The sequence below is a fragment of the Eumetopias jubatus genome, unplaced genomic scaffold (genome assembly GCF_037043125.1).
Source record: "Eumetopias jubatus isolate StellerSeaLion01/CBP00866 unplaced genomic scaffold, mEumJub1_p1.0 scaffold_15, whole genome shotgun sequence".
In the NCBI taxonomy this organism is placed as follows: Eukaryota; Metazoa; Chordata; class Mammalia; order Carnivora; family Otariidae; genus Eumetopias; species Eumetopias jubatus.
This window is the reverse complement of record NW_028274821.1, coordinates 88772913-88792172: the sequence shown is the minus strand read 5'-3', so window position 1 is coordinate 88792172 and position 19260 is coordinate 88772913. Positions and strand designations below refer to the sequence as shown.

Sequence of the window (19260 nt, the reverse complement as noted above, 5' to 3'; positions counted from 1 at the left end):
AAAGTTCTATCAAGCTCTGATGTTATCCTTACTCTAGCTTTGAATCAGACACGCCTCCCTCACTCAGCTCATGTTGAGCGACCCTGAGCTCAGAATCAGGGCCAGCTCGCGGAGTCACACAGGGTCCCATGTGCTCCATTTAAGGCTCCACTGTCAGCAGCTTGAAACTCTCGATAACTTTTGAACAAGGGGCTTTGCATTTTCATTTTGCGCGGGGCCCCACAAACGATGTAGCCAGACCTGCTTGGCATTACAGCCCGTCCTGTGCTTATGGCAATGAGGGGTCTCCAGCAAGGGGTGGTGTTCCCCTCTGATCTGCACTTGGTCCGTGGCACATGGGGTTACAGCTCTTTCTAGAGGTACCTTTACAAACTCGGTCATGGGGGCTGGGAAAACATGGCATCTGAGGACAAGCCGATTGGGGTGGCATTTGTTTTGCCTGGAAGAGGAGATTTAGGGTCCACCTGGTGATGTCTTCCAATTTTAAGGCCTGTGGGGAGGGGAAGGGAACACATGTATCCCCCATGGCTCCAAAGGACAGATCTGGCTTCGCACAAGGAAGGAGTTCTGCACAAGAGTTGTGCAAGAAGGAGACACTGGCTTGACTTCAAACCTTAGCTCTGCCTGGGGGTGAAGAGCCCAGGCTCTGGCTGCAGACAGCTTCACCTCTGCCCAGATCTGTGGCCATTCATAGCCCTGAGACCCTTTCTCCATTACAGGTGACCATGCTAAGGATAAAAGAAGGCGGATTAATACATAAAGCACCTAAATGAGCCTACCTCCGTGATGGCTGCCTGTTGTGTCCTTGTTATTGTTGTTTAGTAGGTAGTGGTAGTAGTATGGGAAAGTAGTGAGTCCCCAGATTGGCAGGGTTCAAGTTGAGATGGACCACCATGGAATTGCAGAGATGACCTGGGCATCAGAGCTAATGAAGGAAGCACACACTTTGCCCCCTTAACCCCTTCGGCATCTGGTACATTTGGATGATTTGTTGAAAAACCTGCAGTCATAAGATACTGTCTCTGTGAGGTGCCTTGTGGCTCAGTCGTTAAGCGTCTGCCTTCGGCTCAGGTCGTGATCCCGGCGTCCTGGGATCGAGCCCTGCATCGGGCTCCCTGCTCCGCGGGAAGCCTGCTTCTCCCTCTCCCACTCCCCCCGCTCGTGTTCCCTCTCTTGCTGTCTCTCTCTGTCAAATAAATAAATAAAATCTCAAAAAAAAAAAAAAATGCTGTCTTTGTGACAAAGGCCCGATGGAAAGAGAGTGGCGCTTCTTGTGAAACTGAGGAACTTTGGGGGTCCGGGAGGCTGCTCAAGAGCAGGGAGGGTTCCCATCCTTCCTGCATGGGAAAGCCCCGACCAGCTGTCCCCTGAGCCATCATTGCTGGCTGAACTGTGATCCTAGGAATGCAGAGCTCCCCTCCAGGGCCTCCCAGGAAATGGGTTCCTGATGTGTCTGAGAGCCGGACGCCGGAAATGCCCATGGGAAAGCAGCATGCGGGGGCGGCGTGCATGTGGGGCTGGGGGGGCTGGCTGCCCTGGCAGCCTGGGTCTGGGCGGCTCTTGGCTCTCCCTGACCCTGAGCCTCTGCCTAGAGCCACCCTGGGAGGACTGCAGCTTCTCTGGAAATGTCTTGGCAGGGATTTGTGCTGAGACAAACATTTCTCCTCTCCCTCGTCCCCCATGCGCCTCTCTTGTCAGCTGCATGCTGTCCCCAAATAGCATCCAGGAAATGCTCCTGCCTGACCATAGCTCTGTACATCAGGAACGGGATCTGAGGCCCCAGGTCCGGCAGCAGCAGCTGGGCCCCATCGAGGGCTGCGCTGGGCCAGGTCATGGAAGAGCCGCAAGGGTATTTCTCTCTGCTGAACAGGACAAGGGGATGGCCCAGGAATTCACAGCATTTCGGACACGCATTCGGGTGGCCCATCTTTCAACAAATATTTAGTAAGCGTGACTCTGTGCAGACACCCCACCGGGCGCTCGCTGTACACAGAGCCATGAGGAAACCAGCAGCCCAGCTTTGCTTTTCTCTTTTTCTTTTCCACATAAAAGTAAGCAGTTTAAAGTGTCTGACTTCAGTGGCACTACGTCCATTTACATCGTTGTGCAACCATCAGCATCATCTCTAGAACTTTGTCGTCTTCCTGAAAGAAAGCCCCAGCCCCATGTGCCTTAAATCGTCACTCGCCTTCCCCCTCCGCCTACAACCTGGCAACCACCGATCTGCTTCCTGCCTCTATGGATTTGCCCATTCTGGACATTTCTTATAAATAGGATCATATGATATGTGGCCCCTGTGTCTGGCTTCCTAGCATGATGTCTCCCGGGTCCATCCATGTGGTAGCGTGTGTTAGTACACCGGTCCTTCTGAAGGCCAAACAATGTTCTCCTGGGTGGCTCCCAGTCTTTCCTCAGCACTGGGCTCTACAGCTGAGCAAGCTTGCTAGTCCTCACTCCTGAGAGGGAAGAGCTCCCTGGGAGTTTCCTGCCTCGGGGAGGCATACTGAGAGCAGAAGAACCTTACGTTACCCATTAAAGATTGCGGCTTCTGGAGTGCTTACAACATACAGCCCTGCAGCTAGAAGGGCACTGCCTCTGGATCAAAGCCGGGCTCTGGGACCCGGGGCGAGTACACCTACCCACCTGGGCCTCAGGCCTCATATCTCTATAGTGGGTCTAAGAGTCTTGTCTCCTTCAGGAGGATTAAACACGCTGACCTCTGATTAGGCCAGCTTTGGGCATGAGAACATTGCCCAACGATCCTGGGGCCAAAACATCACGTCCGACTGTTGTCCTTAGGCGGGATGACACCAGCCCAGAAGGTCATCTTGGCCATCACAGGAATGGGCTTAGGGGCCAGGCTGGGCTTCAGAGCCCCAGGAAGCAGCCTGGCTCATAGCCCCAAATCAGCCCGATTCGCCGATGGGCAGCTTCTAGTGTTCACCGCTTATCCTTGTCAATAGGTATCAGTGGCTATGTTTCTGCACTCTCGGACGAGTGTTTTTGCGCTGCCAATGTGTAACCTAACTAAACTGAAAAATCGTATCGCCTTTCCAGTCCTAACCGACGGGGTACCAGAAGCGGGTTCAGTCGTTCTGGTCCCAGCCTGCCCGGCAGCCAGTCCCACTCAGAAACACATAGGCCTCTTCCCTGGCTCTGGTGCCTGATGGGGGAGGCAGCCAGGCTCCCCCAGGGCATTCCAGGAAGTAAGCGGGCAGGAGTCAGGACCCAGAACTACACTCGGGAGCTTTTTACTTATCTTGGTCTAGATTCTTTTGGTTATAAAGAAAGGAATCCTAACCAAAGGAGCTTAATTCAATTCAATAAATTACAGTTGGGTCTATATGTCAGGCATGGGACCAATGCGTGTGCCTTATCGGCAAACAAAACCGAGACCCCTGCCCTAGGAAGCCAGGTGTTAGATAGTGAGGATAATAAATAAATTATATGGTGTGTCATTGAGTGAAATGAGCTATGGGATAATAAATAAATTATATGGTGTGTCATTGAGTGAAATGAGCTATGGAAGGAAAAGAGAAAGCAGAGGCAGGAAAGTGGTATCAGAAGGGCCGCGGGTGGGGACAGGCTGTGGAATGGATGAAGGTGGTCGAGGGGGCTGGAGGGGCCGACATCTGAGCAAAGACTTGAAGGTGAGTGTCAGCGCAGCAAATGCCTTGGGGGGGGGGGAGGGAATTCCAGGCAGAGGCACCAGCCAGAGTGAAGGCCCAGAGAAAGGGCAGTGTGGCTAGGCTGACTGAGTGAGTGGAGAAGGAATCCAGAGAACCAGATGGAGACCAGATGGGATGGGGCCACACGCCATTGTCCAAACTTTGGCTTTTACTCTGAGCGAGATGGGAGCCACTGCAGTTTGGAGCCAAGGACAAGCATGATTTGACTGATGTTTTGTTTAAGCAAAGAAGGAAACTCCTAAACTCCCAGGCCCCGGGTGAGTCAGAGGTTGGGACCTTGCTGCCTCCAGAACACAGGCTCCCCACCCCCCTACCTCCACTCAGGAAATGGGAAGAGTTGTGTGCAGCTTCAGGCCACTACAGTCCGGGGGCTCAGTCCTACAGCCGACCTGGGTCTTTCGAGTGGGATCGCAATATAAACTCCCAGGGAAGGTCTCTGATTGGCTCTGCTTGGACCAATCACAGTGGCCCAATGCCAGGGACATTGTGATTGGCTTCCTTGGATCACGTGGCCACCCCATCCCAAGAAGAGGTGTTCTCGGATTGGCTGGGCCGCCCGCCTGATGGGCAGTCGGGGTTCAGTTCCTGAAAGGAAAGTTGCGATTTCCCAGAAGAAGGTAGGAGGGAGAGGTGAGCTGGCCGACAAAACAGCCCTTCCATTGAGTTGCTCATCCTGGACGCCTCAGGGAGTCCGGCCTGGGGGGGGGGGGGGGCGTTCCCCCCCCCTCAGCGCGCACTGATCTGCGTTCGCACCGCACCCCTTCCGCAGACCACAGACCGCCTTTCACAAACCCCGCTGGTCCCGGGTGAGGAGAAGTGGCAGATGCCGCTCTGATGACTGCAATGCGGATCTGACTTCAAAAGGTCACTTGAGCCACAGAAACTTTCTTTTATCACTGCATTTCCCCATCCCCAGCTGGAGAAAGCCCCAGCAACACTTCCCGAGGTCAGGAACCAGTGGCCGAGGTGGGGCCACTTCCTCCTCTCTCGTAAGCTTCTCTGAAGTCACAGACAATTAAACAGCCCCCAGAGCTGGGTCTCTGATCCTCAGGAAATGCCGAGGAGGGTGAGCTGGAAGAAGCCACTTGGCGGCTCACACAGAGCGGCTCGGAGTTGTACACTGTGACCAGAGAACATCACAGCGAATTTTTATATCTATATTCACCTGCATGACCACCACCAAGGGGTGATAGAAATATTAAAAAAAAAAAAAAAAGATTTTCTTTATTTATTTGACGGAGAGAGACACAGTGAGAGCAGGAACACAAGCAGGGGGCGTGGGAGAGGGAGAAGCAGGCTTCCTGCCGAGCAGGGAGCCTGATTCGGGGCTCGATCCCAGAACCCTGGGATCATGACCTGAGCCAAAGGCAGACGCTTAACGACTGAGCCACCCAGGCGCCCCGATAGAAACATTTCTGGTACCCGGGAGACCTCCTCCTGGGAGGCCCCGGGGGGGGGGGGGTTCTCTCCCCTTCACTGCTATATTTCCCCTAAGCCTCAGGGCCAGGCCCAGGCGAGCACCCCCATCCCCACCCAGTGCTTTGCACACACCGTCTCCAGTCGGCCCACCCACTGCAAGACAGGGGCACTTCTCTTACAGGCAAAGAACGTCACCGGAGCTCAGAGAGAATTATCACCACCACCAAGAGCACCGAAGACAACAGCGGCAGCTTCCACTGGCTGCAGGAGGCTTTAGGGAAATTCTTGGCCAGAGATCAGAAAAGGGCTTGTCCGCCCTGCCAGGTCCTGGCTTAGCTGGTTCATTTCAGCAGACGATGAGGAAAAGATTCCTACCATGAAGTCATGCACGTCACTCCGAAGGGCTTCCCCACAAAGTCCCTCTTATTTTTGGCTCCAGGTAAGGGTGGATAATAATCCACTCTGCCCATGCTGGTTTTCCTGGCCTCTGCGGCCAGGAAGGAAACCACGAGGTTTCCATCGTGTTTCAGACGACCAAGCAGGGCAGAGCACACTGCCTAGTCCCAGGAAGGGTGGACGCCCAGGGCCCCTTCTTGGACTGCGTCTGGTCCACAAATCTGGGGATGGTGCAGCCACCAGACCCCAAACCCCACAACTGAACTTTTTGACAGGGTTTCCCCAACCCAAGGGCAAGACAGACAGGCATCCTCTGTTCCCAGAAACGTCAGCAAGGCGCAAGTTTGCATGATTCCTTCAAACATACAGGCAGAGATAAAACATAATTCAGGACATCCCATACTTTCTATGTCCTGTCCCTGATCATGACCTATCTTTTATCTTGTGGGGCTGCTGGCCCCATGTTCCAGAAACATGGGTGTAGGTTTACAAGCACATTTTTTGTCCAGATAATGGAAGGCTTGGCTCATAGCAAATGGACAAGCAATCCTCCCCCACCCCACTCCCCACCCCCGACCCACCACCGCAGCAGCAAGGACGGGGGTTTCCAAAAGCCTCCCTCTTGGCAACCCAAACACTATCCCCATTTTGAGGAGGAGGAAACTGAGCCTCAAAGGCTCATACAGATGAGTGCTTAATAATTAGACATGACTTCCTTCAGTTCTCTCAACTGCTGTGCGAGTGACTATCAGCTGTGTGTTACAGCTGAAGAAAAGTGTTCAGAGAAGGAACCTGCTTGCCCAAGGCCACACAGCTGCCGGCGCCAAGGGCTGGCTCTGGGATTCAACATCATCTGAGTCTGGCTCCAGAGCACGTGGCCAGGGTCTCTGCCCCCCTGGCCAGTCCTTCCCTTGGTCTCTGCTGCTTTGGGACTGGCCCAGACTGATAGTGCTGTCCCTCTGGATAGGCCCAAGGGTGCAGAAGACACGGAAGACCGATTTTTCCCTCCTGCCCTCCACCCTAGGCACCTCCTAGCAAAGTAAGCAATGCTGGCGAAACAAAAGGGACAAGATTTCATACCCTTGCAGAGATCCTGCCCCAAACTTGAGAAAGGGGGTGGGGGGCAGGCACAGCAAGGTGAGGACCTTGTAGCAAGAGATTCAAAGAATCTGAGGGCACCAACTATTGATGTTTTTTTGTTGAAGAGCCAATGGATCTTTTGGGAAGTTCTTGTAAATAATAAAACCATTTGCCTGGGAGTCTCCCAGAAAAGCACAGGCATTCTTCATTTCGTTGTGCTTTGCTTTATTGCACTTTGCAGATACTGTGGGTTTTTTGGTTTTGTTTTGTTTTTTTTTTTAACAAATTAAAGGTTTGTGGCAACCCTTTGTTGAGCAAGTCTGTCGGCCCCATTTTTCCAACAGCGTTTGCTCACTTTGGGTCTCTGTGTCACATTTTGGTAATTCTCATGATATTTCAAACCTTTTCATTATTATATTTGTTATGCTGCTCTGTGATCAGTGAGGTTGACTCAGTGAAAGCTAGGATGATGGTTTACATTTTGTAGCAATAAAGTATTTTTTAATTAAGGTACGTACCCTCCTTTTTAGACATAAAGATCTTCCACACTTACTACAGTATAGTGTAAGCATAACTCTGATGTGCACCGGGAAACGAAAAAAATTCATATGAGTCGCTTTATTGCGAAACTCGCTTTATTGCAGTGGTTGGGAACCGAACCTGCAATATCTCCAAGGTCTGCCTGCCCAGAGATGCTACGGAACAAAATAGAAGGGTGTTCTCTAGTTTCCTGTGCTCGCTGTAACCAATCACCCCACATTTCATGGCTTAAAACAACACCAAGTTATTATTTTAGAGTTCTGGAGACCAGCAGTCCAAAACCAATGTCAGTGGGCGAAAAGTCAAGGCTGGTTCCTTCTGGAAGCTTTAGGGGAGAATTTGTTTCCTGGTCCTTTCCAGCTTCTAGAGGTCACCTGCATCCTTTGGGTCATGGCCCTCCTCTCCTTCATCTTCGAAGCCAGCAACATAACATCTCCTCTCCTCTCCTCTCCTGTCTTAGGAGGACCCTTGTGACCGAACTGGATTCACCCAGATAATCTAGGATGATCTCTCCTAGGATCTCTCAAGATCCCAGCTTAATCCCATCTGCAAAGTCCCTTTTGTCAGGTATGATAACATAATCCCAGGTCCTGGGGATTGGGGAGTGGACATCTTTGGGGGGCCAGGATTCAACCTACTACAAAAAAGCAAAGTCACATCAAGGGAGGTATGGCTGTGGTTCAAATGTCCAGGCTGAGAGTGGGGGCAGATGGCTCAGTTCTCATGCCCACCACCTGCCCTGACCCTCTGGGAAATGGGCATAAATCAGCAGTATCTGCCACCTGTGGAGGTCCTGCCAGGTGCTCAGCTTTGTCACACCCCCCAGAAGGCAGGCACTGCCATACACCCCCATTTTACAGATGAGGAAACAGATTAGAACGTGTTTAAGGATTTGCCCGGGAGGAGCGTCTGGGGCCGGAGGCTGGGCCGGGGACACCCCTCAGCCCTCTGCTTCTCCCGGCATCTGGGGGCAGAAGCTGCCTCTGCAGCTGGGAGTGGGCGGGTGCTGAACGCAGACAGGCCTCCTGCCGGCTCTCCCCGCCTCCTCAGCTCCCGCCCCGGAGACACAGCCACACACCCGCTCTGCCCGTCTTCCCCAGAGCTCCCGCGGCCCACCGAGATGCCTCCCCCCGTCCTGGCGTTGGTGAGTGGCCAGGCGCTCCCAGCTTTCCTGCTCTGTGGCACACTGCTGGTCATCAAGATGTACGTGGTGGCTGTCATCACGGGCCAAGTGAGACTTCGGAAGAAGGTATGCTGCCCAGGACCCCCCCCACCCCGCTCCCCACATCCCCACGTGACCCCCACATCCTCACCTGCGCTCTCTCTCGCTGCCCTGCCTGGGAAGGCATGGGGCTGGGAAACTTGGCCAAGGTGTTTTCAGGGCCAGAGTGTGAGGCACCGGGGGACCTGGGGGCCTCTCCCAGTCCTTTGGGATGGCAGGGCCTCCACCTTCTTGTCCTCTGTTTTAAGAGCATTTGCTCACTTTCTGGGCCACCAGGTGGGGTTCTGGCTGTGAGTGCTACTGCGTCCGCTGGTGTCTCAGAGAGAAGCAGGTCCCGGAGGGTGGAGCGAGACAGCATAAAGCCTCCATCAGACCTGGCGCCCTCCCAGCACAGGAGATCTGATATTTGGGTATCTGGGTGGAGTGAGAACTAGCGACACAGGAGTCCGAGAAACCCTTAAGTGGAAATTCCCAACTCATTGGCAAGGGCACTTACAAAGCTGCTGCAGCCTCCAGGGGCTGGGTCTCAGCCCGGCTTCATTGGAATTTTCTTTCTTTTTTAAAGGTTTTATCTATTTATCTATTTATCTGAGGGGGGAGGGGGAGAGAGACAGAGAGAGAGAGAGAGAGAGAGAGAACGAGTGGTGGGGAGGGGCAGAGGGAGTGGGAGAAGCAGACTGCCCGGCTGAGCAGGGAGCCAGCCGAGGGCTCGATCCCAGGACCCTGAGATCACAACCCAAGCCAAAGTCAGCCGCTCAGCCGACTGAGCCACCCAGGTGCCCCTCCATTGGAATTTTCAAGGAGGAATTTCCCCCACTAATCCAAGTCGCAGAGCCAAAACAACAATACAGAGGCTGAGATTTGAGCGCGGGTGAGCCGGTGGGCGGGACAACCCATTCAGAACAGCTCCGCATCATCGGGCCAAGCTGGCCGGCTGTCCTGTTATTCAGTAGAGGAATCATTTCCAGAAACTGTGCCCCTTTGTCCCCCTTTGTCCAGTTCAAAAGCAAGGCAAGGCTAGCTCTGGCATCGCGGGGTGGGGAGGTGGACACCAGGGGCTCCGGGATCTTGCTGGGGAGTCAGACTCAGCCGCTGGCGCAGGTGCGAGCCGGGTTGAAGGCAGAGCGGCTCCAGAGGCACAGGCACACGGAAGGTCCCTGCCTTCCCCCTGCCTTGGTCCATCCTGGATGGGGATACAGGCACCCAGCGGGGACCGCTGCTTGCACCCATGGAGTCCCTCCGTGGAGCTGAACGTTTAATCCCCAAATGACTCTGGGGGAGGAGGTGGGAACTCCTCCTTGTTTTCCAGGTGAGGAGACATTCATTACCTGTGAAGGCCACGTAGCTGGGGTTGAACCAGGGGTGGGGGGCATGGTGTCTGCTCCACAACCTGCCCTGGGGGGACAGAGTTCTCAACAGCTAGGTGGAGGCTCCCGGAGCGTCCCTTTTAATATGACTTCAGGGATAGAAAGAGATAAACCTGAGAGTGCCTTTCTCCCTGGTCGGTGGGGAGGAGCCGAGAAAGCAAGCTTCCCTTGGGCTGTCCCCAGAGGCGCCTTACTACATCTGGGAGCTTCCCTCCGGTTTCTGCTTTGGTATTCTGTCAACCAGGAAAAGAGCCCAGGAGCCACACCTTGGGAAGGGGATGGATGTGGGCCCCTGGCTCCTCCACCCACCAGCTTTGGACGTGGGGCAAGTCTGGGAGCTCAGTTTCCTCATCTGTAAACGGGGGATAGGGTAGTGCCAGAAGAATGCAGTACCAGGCGCAGGACGAACGTTTCACCAATGTTAGTTCTCGTTACCTTACTAACAGTTGAGGGCAGAAACCACACTCATTCGTGGGAAAGCATCCAGGGGCCCGTCTCCTGTCCCAGATGGAGGTAACACTCCCGCTTCTGACCCAGGGGCTCGTCCTTCTGCGCCTGCACAGCAGCTGGCTCTAATTCTGTCTTTAGGAGTGAGCAACCCCATGGACCCCGAACTCCCAAGAACAGCTCCCCACAAGATGCTAGGACTCCCTTCAAAAGGTCCCTGGACCCTGTGCCGAGCCATCCGAATTGGTGATTCCATGACTGAAGGGCCCATGGAGAGGAATTCTGGGCGTGGGAGTCTGATCCTGACCACGGCAGGCCTCTGGCCTCGGCCGCCTTCCCTTCTGGGGTGGGGCAAGGGCAGCCCCAGCAGGCGGGCCGAAGCAGTGGCCGGGGGCAGAGGTCACCAGGGCTCATGAGTCAGACCCTTGTTGGATGAGCATGTTAGAAAGCCTGCTGCTGAGATCCAGGTTCACTGTGGGGTTGGTGGGGCTAACTTGCAAGAGGCACGTGAGTGTGGGGCATGGACCTCCAGTTCTCCCCTTCACTCTTAAAAGTAGGAAATGAGCTCCCTTTGATCCGGAGTTCGCAGAGGAGGGAGCTGAGGCTCAGGGAAGTTAAGAAATGTGCAGCTAGGGGCACCTGGGTGGCTCAGTTGTTTGAGCACCTGAGTCTTGATTTTGGCTCAGGTCATGATCTCAGAGTGAGATCGAGCCCCACCTTGGGCTCCATGCTCAGTGGGGAGTCTGCTTGGGATTCTCTCTCTCTCTCTCTCTCTCTCCCTCTGCTACTTCCCCCACCCTCATGCACACACGCACACTCATTCACTTTCTCTCAAATAAATAAATCTTTAAACAAAATGTGTAGATAGTCAGTGCAGAACTGGGGTTCTCTGCCCTCGACTATCAAACCCTGTCATTGCTCTTAGTTCAAAGTCCAAATTCTTAGAGTGCCTCCAGGACCCTTCATCTTGGGCCTCTGCCCCTTGTTGTCTCTACTCCAGCCACACTGAGTTTCTGTTTTTCAAACATGCCCATCTTCTGACCCCAGGGCCTTTGCACATGCTGATCTGTATATCTTCAGTGCTATTTCTCCAACTCTCCCTTTGTCTGGTTAATGCTGTTTGTTGCATGCTTCAAACCTCAGCTTTAATGTCCCTGCCCCAAAGAAGCTTTCTCTGACCCCCAGACTTGGTCAGGTCTCCTATGACCATTCTCAAGGCCAACCTTGTCTCTTCTCTTTTTTAACCCTCACCATCTGGTCTCCCCTGGTTTATAGGCAATTCCCTGATCAGACTGTGAACTTCGCAAGAGCGGGGGCAGGAGGGCCTTTGCCTTAGTCTGTTCTGGCTGCTATAACAACATACCCTGGACTGGGGGGCTTATAAACGACAGATTGATTTCTCACAGTCCTGGGGTCTGGGAAGTCCCACAACCAAGGTGCCTGCAGATTCGGAGTCTGGCGAGGGCCCGCTTCTGGTTCACAGATGGCTGTCTTCTCATTCTGTCCTTGGCAAAAGGGGCAAGGGAGCTTTCTGGGGGCTCTCTTTAAAATGGGCATGAATCCCATTCTCGAGGGCTCCACCCCTATGACCTGATCCCCACGAATGCCATCACCTTGGAGTGTATCTTTCAACATATGAGTTTGCAGGGCACACAAATGTTCAGTCCGTAGCAGCCTTGCTTGTGGCGAGGGCCAGCGGTTGGCACACAACAGGAGCTCCAACGGTCATTCCCGGTGGATATATTCCAGGCTTTTGCCAACCCTGAGGACGCCCTGAGACATGGAGGCCTCCAGTACTGCCGGAGTGACCAGGATGTGGATCGCTGCCTCAGGCAAGTACTGTTGGGCCTCAACCTGGCCACGGTCTCCCCGACCAGGCCTGGCTCTGAGCAGCGGGACCTGGGGGATACCCAGAGGACCCAGGTCTTCTGCCTACCTGATCCCCTCAGACAGTTCTCATTTACTCATTGATCCAATACACGCCCATGACTCAGGATTCCAGAGTTGGAGAAGGCTGCCCAGTGAGAAGTCCGTCTCCCCTGGCCTCTGAGCTCCAGACCCTACCCAGCTCCGCTGTCGGGGGGCAAACCCCATGTCTCTGCACCTTCCCAGCGACGCATCCTGCCTGCACTGACAGACGGGTGCTTTTTCCTTTTTGCCCCAAAAAGGTCACCCTTCACACCCTGGTCCATTCATGGGGATTGCTAACCATCAGCTCACAGCGGGGTCTCGCCCACTGGCTCAGCGCTGTAGGATTTAGGCTGTTCTCAGTTATGAACAGAGCACATCCAAAGCTCTCGCATTGCCTTCGCGTGTATGTGTGAGCAAAACCGCAGGATGCATTTGAGCGGGGTAAGGAATATTGCTGAATGGTGCACAAATGTCTTTTCATCACTGGTGTGGGAGAGGTCTCACCTGCCCCTGCCACCTCCTAGCTTCCCCTTTGGAGGGGTATGCCGCCGAGGCAATGGGTGAGGATTTATGTCACGTTTTGGTTTTTCTTTTTTTTTTTTAATTTGGAGTGAAGTCGAACATCACTTTGTACGCCTAGCATCCCCCAGTCGATCAAAAACAATTTTCCTCATTATAAGTCAGAACTGCTGACCATTGCAGACAATTTGGGTCCTGTTGCAAACCCCCAGAGGGAAAAGAGAGACCTGTCCCGATTCTAATCCCTGCTGACATCTAACACAGTTTTCATCCAGCTCCTCTTTGTCAATGTTTTCCATAAAATTAGGTATTGCATCGTATACCCAATTTGGGGTTGTGAGATTTTTTTTTTTTTTCAGTTAACATTATTTGGTGAGCATTTTCCAGGTCAGTAAATGTTACTCAAGAAATGGGTCTTTAGAAACGGGTGTGTAAAATCCCATTGGAGACTCAGCGTTAATTTCACGTCGCCAATCTGAATGGTCCATTTTTGGCAGTTTGTTCTAGTTCACACCAGCGGGCTGGAGAGTGAGGAGGCAGCATTTCCAGGGGAGAGGGATGGTCAGCGGAGTTGGGAGGAGAAGTGGAAGGTTGGGGAGGTGCAAAGGAGGGAGAGAGACGGGAGACGGGAGACGGGAGACGGACACTCCCAGAGCTGTCAGTGCGTTCCTGTGCCTCCCGGGCAGAGACGGGTGGGACGCAGTGGTATGAATAATGGAGATTCTAGTGAAAGGGAGTGGGTTTTTTTTTTCCTTTTAGTTGTCTTGGCCATTGAAAATAATTACATACTTGTGGTTTTAAAAAATTACAGAAATGTGTAAAGTAAATGTAGGAAGTAAAATTCTTTGCTATTCCACCTTTTTTTTTTTTTTTAATTAGAGAGAGAGAGAGAGACAGAGGACGAGCAGGGGGAGGAGCAGAGGGAGAGGGAGAAGCAGACTCCCCACTGAGCAGGGAGCCTGATGACCCCGGGATCATGACCTGAGCCGAAGGCGGACGTCCAGCCGACTGAGCCACCCAGGCGCCCCTGTTCCACCCTTTCTAACGTAACGACAGTGGGTAGTACTTCATATGAGGTCTGTCCATCCATCCACCCGACATGTAATGAGCACCTACGGTATGCAAGGCGTTGTGCTAAGCGCTGGTTGTACATTAGTGGACCAAAGCTTTACCCATGCACGAATCCATACTGGTGACCCATACCCCACCCTCCCCCTGGTGGGCTTGACTCTCCTAGGCAGTGGAGAAGGCCCTGGGTGGTTGAGGCAGCAGGCTTCCACGAGGGGGTGTGCCTAGCTTCTCACAGGGCTCGGGGTTCTATGTAGCAAAGCTTACTTGTGACATTGGAGTGGTTACATGGCTTTCCAACACTTGGTTTCTTTTCGGTGGCTGTAACCAAGCCAGGGAGAGACAACAGACCCGTGGTGCCAAGAGGTTTCCACCTACCCAATACGAGTTTTCCTTCTGATCAAAGTGACCCACTATCCTTAGTAGTGATGCCCAAATGGCTGGAATTCAATTCAGCACTTTTTGGGCACCTCTTACCAAATAATGTTTTCTATCCACTCGGCAAGTGTTCGTTGGTGGGGGGGACCTGCCGCGTAATGGTATTCACTGGGGACTTACCACGCCAGACCTGGGGGTTCCTGGTCCCCTGGGGCTCCCCCTCCCCCTCCTCCCGACTTCACATAACATCGTGGCACCTCGAAGGCGCAGAGCACCACACATCCGGTCATCCGCTACCGGAGAACTGGCTGGAACCTGAGGGGGACAGGCCCTGGAAGCAAAAGTTAAGTTAAATATTAGACCAGAGTTTATGGTGCAGTCAGGGTCACCCTTCCGCACAAACAGGAAAGCCCTTAGGTCTTGGTTCTTGGGGGATAAATCTGCCTTGCAGATCAGCGATGCGCCAGAGTTGTAACAAGAGCCCAGCCCTGGGAGAAGTCAAGAACCAGGTTTCGGGGGAAACGCTGAAACCCAGCCACTTTCTTCAATGATAACTGTCCGAGTCTCCTGGTAATGTGTATTCGGGCCCAATCCTGAGTCTATGTATACAAAACTGCAGGGAGGAAATATCTGAGTGGCCCCGAAGAAGGAAGACACTTGACCTACACTTTGGCAATGTTTCTATTTGGAGTGTGCAGCCCTAATCCCACTGAACCAGTGTGTCAGGAGACTGGTCCCCAAATCGCAGCCCTAGAAATCCCTTAGACGTCATCAATGCATTCATTCTACATTTTGTGGATGGGGCCCCGATGCCCAGGAGCAAGTTAGCCGCACGAAGAACCACAGGCTCTTGCCCGGGGACGGGGGATGAGGGGGTTGAGGGGGGTGTTAGCCGGGAGGCTGGCAAAACCAAGAGGCTGAGAGGCTGGTGATGACCATGAGGCAACAAGGAAGCACCTCGGGGACAGCAGTGTTCCGAGCACGTTTGTAGACGCCAACCCCCTGGGCCCCCAGTAACTTCCCCAGCAGGTTGAAGGCAGAGCCGGCTCGCCCAGGCCCTCTGAGCCTGGCCTCTGCCGGAATGCGATTTTACTCCACAGTATACCTGCCTTTGAGGTTGAGCAACCGTGAGCCCTGCATTCATCGACATGGCCCGTGTGGGCAGCGGGGAGGGCCAGGGAAGAAGACAGACCACAGCTGTCCCTGCCAGGTGCCTTGGGGTACCCCCGGGGCTCCCTCTCCCTACCTGCCGGTGGCGCAACATCTGAAGGGGCGGAGGGGCGCCTGGTGCCACTGGAAGTCCCAGCAAGTCCAGTCTAGCAGCAGGGATTGGCTTAGGGTGACTTCTATGTGAAAGAGTGGTTATTATCGGAATGACACGTTCTGCCCAAGCGTCTCTCTGGTACGTGACTCCTTCCATGTCTGTTAGTGCATATCCGTGCCCGAGGGAGGGGAAGGAGTTTTTCTTGCCTCACCTTTGATTTCCTCACAGCTCCCTGCCCTTGGCACCACTTGTGGCTTTGTGCCCGCCCCCGCCCCCCCCCCCCCCCCCCCCCCCCCCGCCGCCGCTGTGGTTTTAGACCTGCCCAAGGGAGGCGGGAAGACGGCGGGGCCGTGCTGGGGACTGAGAGAGCCTCAGGGCTTTCTTAGCCCCCAGCCACCTCTCCCCCCTCACTGGTGACCCTGGGGCCCTCTGACCTGTCACCCCGGGGCTGGAGCTAGGAGGTGGGCTCAGCCCCACTGCTTGGTTTTCTGGGGGACTGTGCAGAGCGGGGGGGCCCCCACCTGCTGTGAACCTTGCCCATCCTCCCCTCCTCCACCCTGCTCCCCCTCATCTGCTCTTTGGGGTTTGGCCGATGACTCTGTTAACAACTCTCCGAAACCTAACTCACGCGTCAGTGAATGCGTGCTTTTAAGAAAAATGTCTGAATGAATGGGTTTCGTCTGCTAGTGAGGCATTTCTGGAAACTTTGTGAGATAAAAAGTGTGATGACGAAAATGTTCATCCAGGTGGGTCATCTGTGGTAGGCAGACCACATTCTGGGACACATGGACTTCATTTAAAGTAGGTTTTCAAAGGGTGTCCCTCCAATAGTGTATGGGGAGGTGTTGGGATACCAAGCCCCATTTCCATAGAGTAGAGCAGTCCCCTCCCTCTTTCGTACGTCACGAGTAAGCTAAGGGACTTGCTTGATGGGGTGATCGGGGAGCGGGAGCGGCCCCCTAGCCCCGTGAGACCTGCCCTGTGCAGACTTGCTTTCCCTGAGGCAGGCTCCCACGGTGGAGATTTAGGAGAAAAGGAGGGCTCGTGTTGGCTCCAGGATGTGGGGACAGACGCCAACTGCTGTGTCCTGAGTTTGGCCTAAGGAAGATCCAGGCCCCCTGGCTCAGCGGGAACTTGTATCCACTCAGACCTAATTCCAGGCCCCATACCCCACCTCACGGGACCCCTCTCCTGCTCCCATCCTGCCTCGCTCCCTCGCACGCCACCACACTCCAGACACATGGGTCACTTAACTGTGCCTCAAACACCCCTAAGCTCATCCCCACCTTTGCACTTGCCAATCTTGCTCCCTGGAAAGCTCTTCCCCTGTAGGGGCAGCCTGTGGATGACCCTTGTCGTTCAGACTTTGGTGCAACTGTCTCCTCCCTGGTCTCCACCCCAGTCACAAGGCAGAGACCCCTGCGGCCCTGGGCTGCCGATGAAGGCCGCCTCCCTGCCCTGTGCAGCCAGCCCACCTGATTCCCTAGGCCCCAGGCCAGCCCTGGCCCTGGGCTCCTTGCAAGTGGAAGGGAAGAGGAAGACTGTGGCGGGGCCCCCACACAGGAGCTGCTGGGCCTGGCCTCCTGGCACAGCATTGGTGAGACGCCTTCCACCTGGAAGGGCCTGGAGAAGGGGCTTTGGTTCCAGCCAAGTCCTCATGCCTCAGCCTCAACACATGTGGCTTGGCCTTGGGGGAGGTCACAGCACCAGTGCTGGGATCTTGTTTATTCTTCAAACATGCCATCAGTCGCTGGCTCAGCCTCTCAATTTACGGGACTTGACCTTCCCACCTCTCCCCAAGGAAGCTGCCCATGAGCAGGAGTCATGGAAAATGTGAACCAACTCTTAGCAGAAGTGGATGAGTTTTCTTTCTTGGTCATTTATTTATGGTGGGGATTGTACACAGCCCTTCCAGTCCTCCCCCCTGCCCCCTGCACCGCCACACGTACTCACACACTTGATCATTTTAAACAAAACACAACAAAAAGGAAGCAGGATAGCATGGATGAAATGAAGCACTTCACCGGTGCCCAGCCGTGGGTCGGCTCCAGTGAGCGGATGCAGCTCTGTTGTTACGATCCTGAAAAGGGAAGGAGGGTTTGCTGGGTCATTTAGGGACAGAATAAGACAGGCAAGGGTTTTGGACCCATGCTCTTAGGCTCTAGCCCATGCCACTCAGGAGGGCCCAGGCACCTGCATTCAGAAGGAGGGTGGCCTCAGAGAAGCCTGCCCTGGTGGTAAAGGGCACGGGTTTGAGTCTGACCTAGGCCCCACCCCGGCTCTCAACCCCTCAGAGCCTCACTTTTCCTACCTGGTGTCCAAGGCCAGAGGGGGAGAGGGTGGGGCGTGCGGCCGGGGCCCAGTCCTGGAGAGCGCTAGGGATTGGTGAGAACCCCCAGCCGGCTGCCTGTGGCGGCGGCTAGCCCATACGATGGGGGACCTCCTCTCCTCAGCTGCTGACGGGCGCCAGCTTGGACCTGCTGCCTCTCCTGCCTCTGTGGTGTTTCTTTGTCCTGGCCGTGAATGGACTTGAGTCTGGCACCCTGAGACAGCCCCCCCAGTGGTGGGGGGCCTTTCAGGGCAGGGGGCCCCAGCCTCCACCACATGGTCAATGCTGACCCCTGGCTGACTGCCCGCCCTTGTCTTCCCAGAGCCCACCGGAATGACATGGAGACCATCTACCCCTTTCTGTTCCTGGGCTTCGTTTACTCCGTCCTGGGGCCTGACCCCTTCATCGCCCGGATGCACTTCCTTGTCTTCTTCTTGGGCCGCATGGTGCACACCGTGGCCTACCTGGGGAAGCTGCGGGCGCCTACCCGCTCCCTGGCCTACACCGCAGCCCAGCTCCCCTGCGCCTCCATGGCCCTGCAGATCGTCTGGGAAGCAGCCTGCCACCTGTGACCTGACGCCTCCTCAGCCACCAGACCACTGGCCACGAGCCTCGGTGACTGTACCTGGGGGACTGGGCGTCCCTTTGAGATTGTGATAGGCCCTAGGGGCCTGGCTTCTTGGCAACTGGCTGAACATGGGATTCTGGGCATCGTGGGCCTGTGTTATGTTTGCATAAGCTTGTCCACACACACGTGTGTGTGTGCCCCTTGGATTTCTGGGGGAAGTGGCTAATTGGACCATGTAGAGATGTCAAGATTGATAAAAAATCCTTCCACTCAAATACCAGAGCATTAAAAACCACATTCCTTCGTCGCCAAGAGTGATGGGTGACTCAGTCCAGGTTCCTAAACAACCTTCCCGATCCGGGGCTATAATAAATGCAGATTTCTTAGACCCACCCCAGAGAGTCTGGTTCAGCTAGTTCGGGGGGGGGGGCCTGGGCATCTGCTTTTGTAAAAAGCTCCCCCGTGCCCCATTGATGGCCAGGACTGGGAATCCCTGCCAGTTCCCTCTAGAAGCAGGGCCCAGGATAGGTTAGGGTTGATTTTGCAATTCAGCGAGGTTGGGGTGGGATTATGTTCCTTTGTGTCTGGTCACACTCCTGGGCTCAGTCCTCATTCCTTTACTGGGTAGTCTTCTCCTAAGTGCAGGTGCCAATAGGAGGGGCCCCCAGGACAGTTCGCTTCTCTTCCTGGGAAGTTAGTCTCTCCTAAGGGCTGTCAAGCAAGGACAGTGGGGCTTGAAGGACCAACCACTAAAAGGAACTTTCTGGCTCCTTCAGTATCTGCAAGGTTTGAAAACCACGAATGTGCATCCCAATGAGGAGTCTGTGTGTGTGTGTGTCTCCTAGACCCTTGTTCTGAGATATGTGTGGTTTTCATCATTAAGTGGAGTGTCTGTCCAGCTTGGCCCACCACCCTGAGACATCTTGGCTGCCCATTCCTGGGGTCCACCCCCCACAACCCAGGTCGGTCATTTTGGCTGGACAGTTTTATTGGGGGGGGCGCAAAATGACAGGACATGGTATCTGGCAAACACATAAACGCACCCCATCGGGGTGTTAAGCCT

The 19260-nt window shown here is 54.5% G+C and overlaps 1 protein-coding gene across 1 annotated transcript; it reads left to right on the top strand.

Moving 5' to 3' along the window:
- The first annotated feature begins 7652 nt into the window (after positions 1–7652).
- PTGES (prostaglandin E synthase) lies at positions 7653–18523 on the top strand. The gene is made up of 4 exons (XM_028090560.2): positions 7653–7691; positions 8225–8373; positions 11910–11992; positions 17952–18523. Exons 2-4 carry the CDS (start codon positions 8245–8247, stop codon positions 18199–18201), a joined length of 462 nt encoding a protein of 153 aa, XP_027946361.1. The 5' UTR covers positions 7653–7691; positions 8225–8244; the 3' UTR covers positions 18202–18523.
- The last annotated feature ends 737 nt before the right edge of the window (positions 18524–19260 follow it).

Excerpts from the sequence above, each read along its gene's own strand:
- PTGES (XM_028090560.2), top strand. The coding sequence starts at position 8,245 with ATGCCTCCCCCCGTCCTGGCGTTGGTGAGTGGCCAGGCGCTCCCAGCT. Across the intron at positions 8,374-11,909 it reads AAGTGAGACTTCGGAAGAAG|GCTTTTGCCAACCCTGAGGA; the intron begins GTATGCTGCCCA and ends GATATATTCCAG. Across the intron at positions 11,993-17,951 it reads GATGTGGATCGCTGCCTCAG|AGCCCACCGGAATGACATGG; the intron begins GCAAGTACTGTT and ends TTGTCTTCCCAG.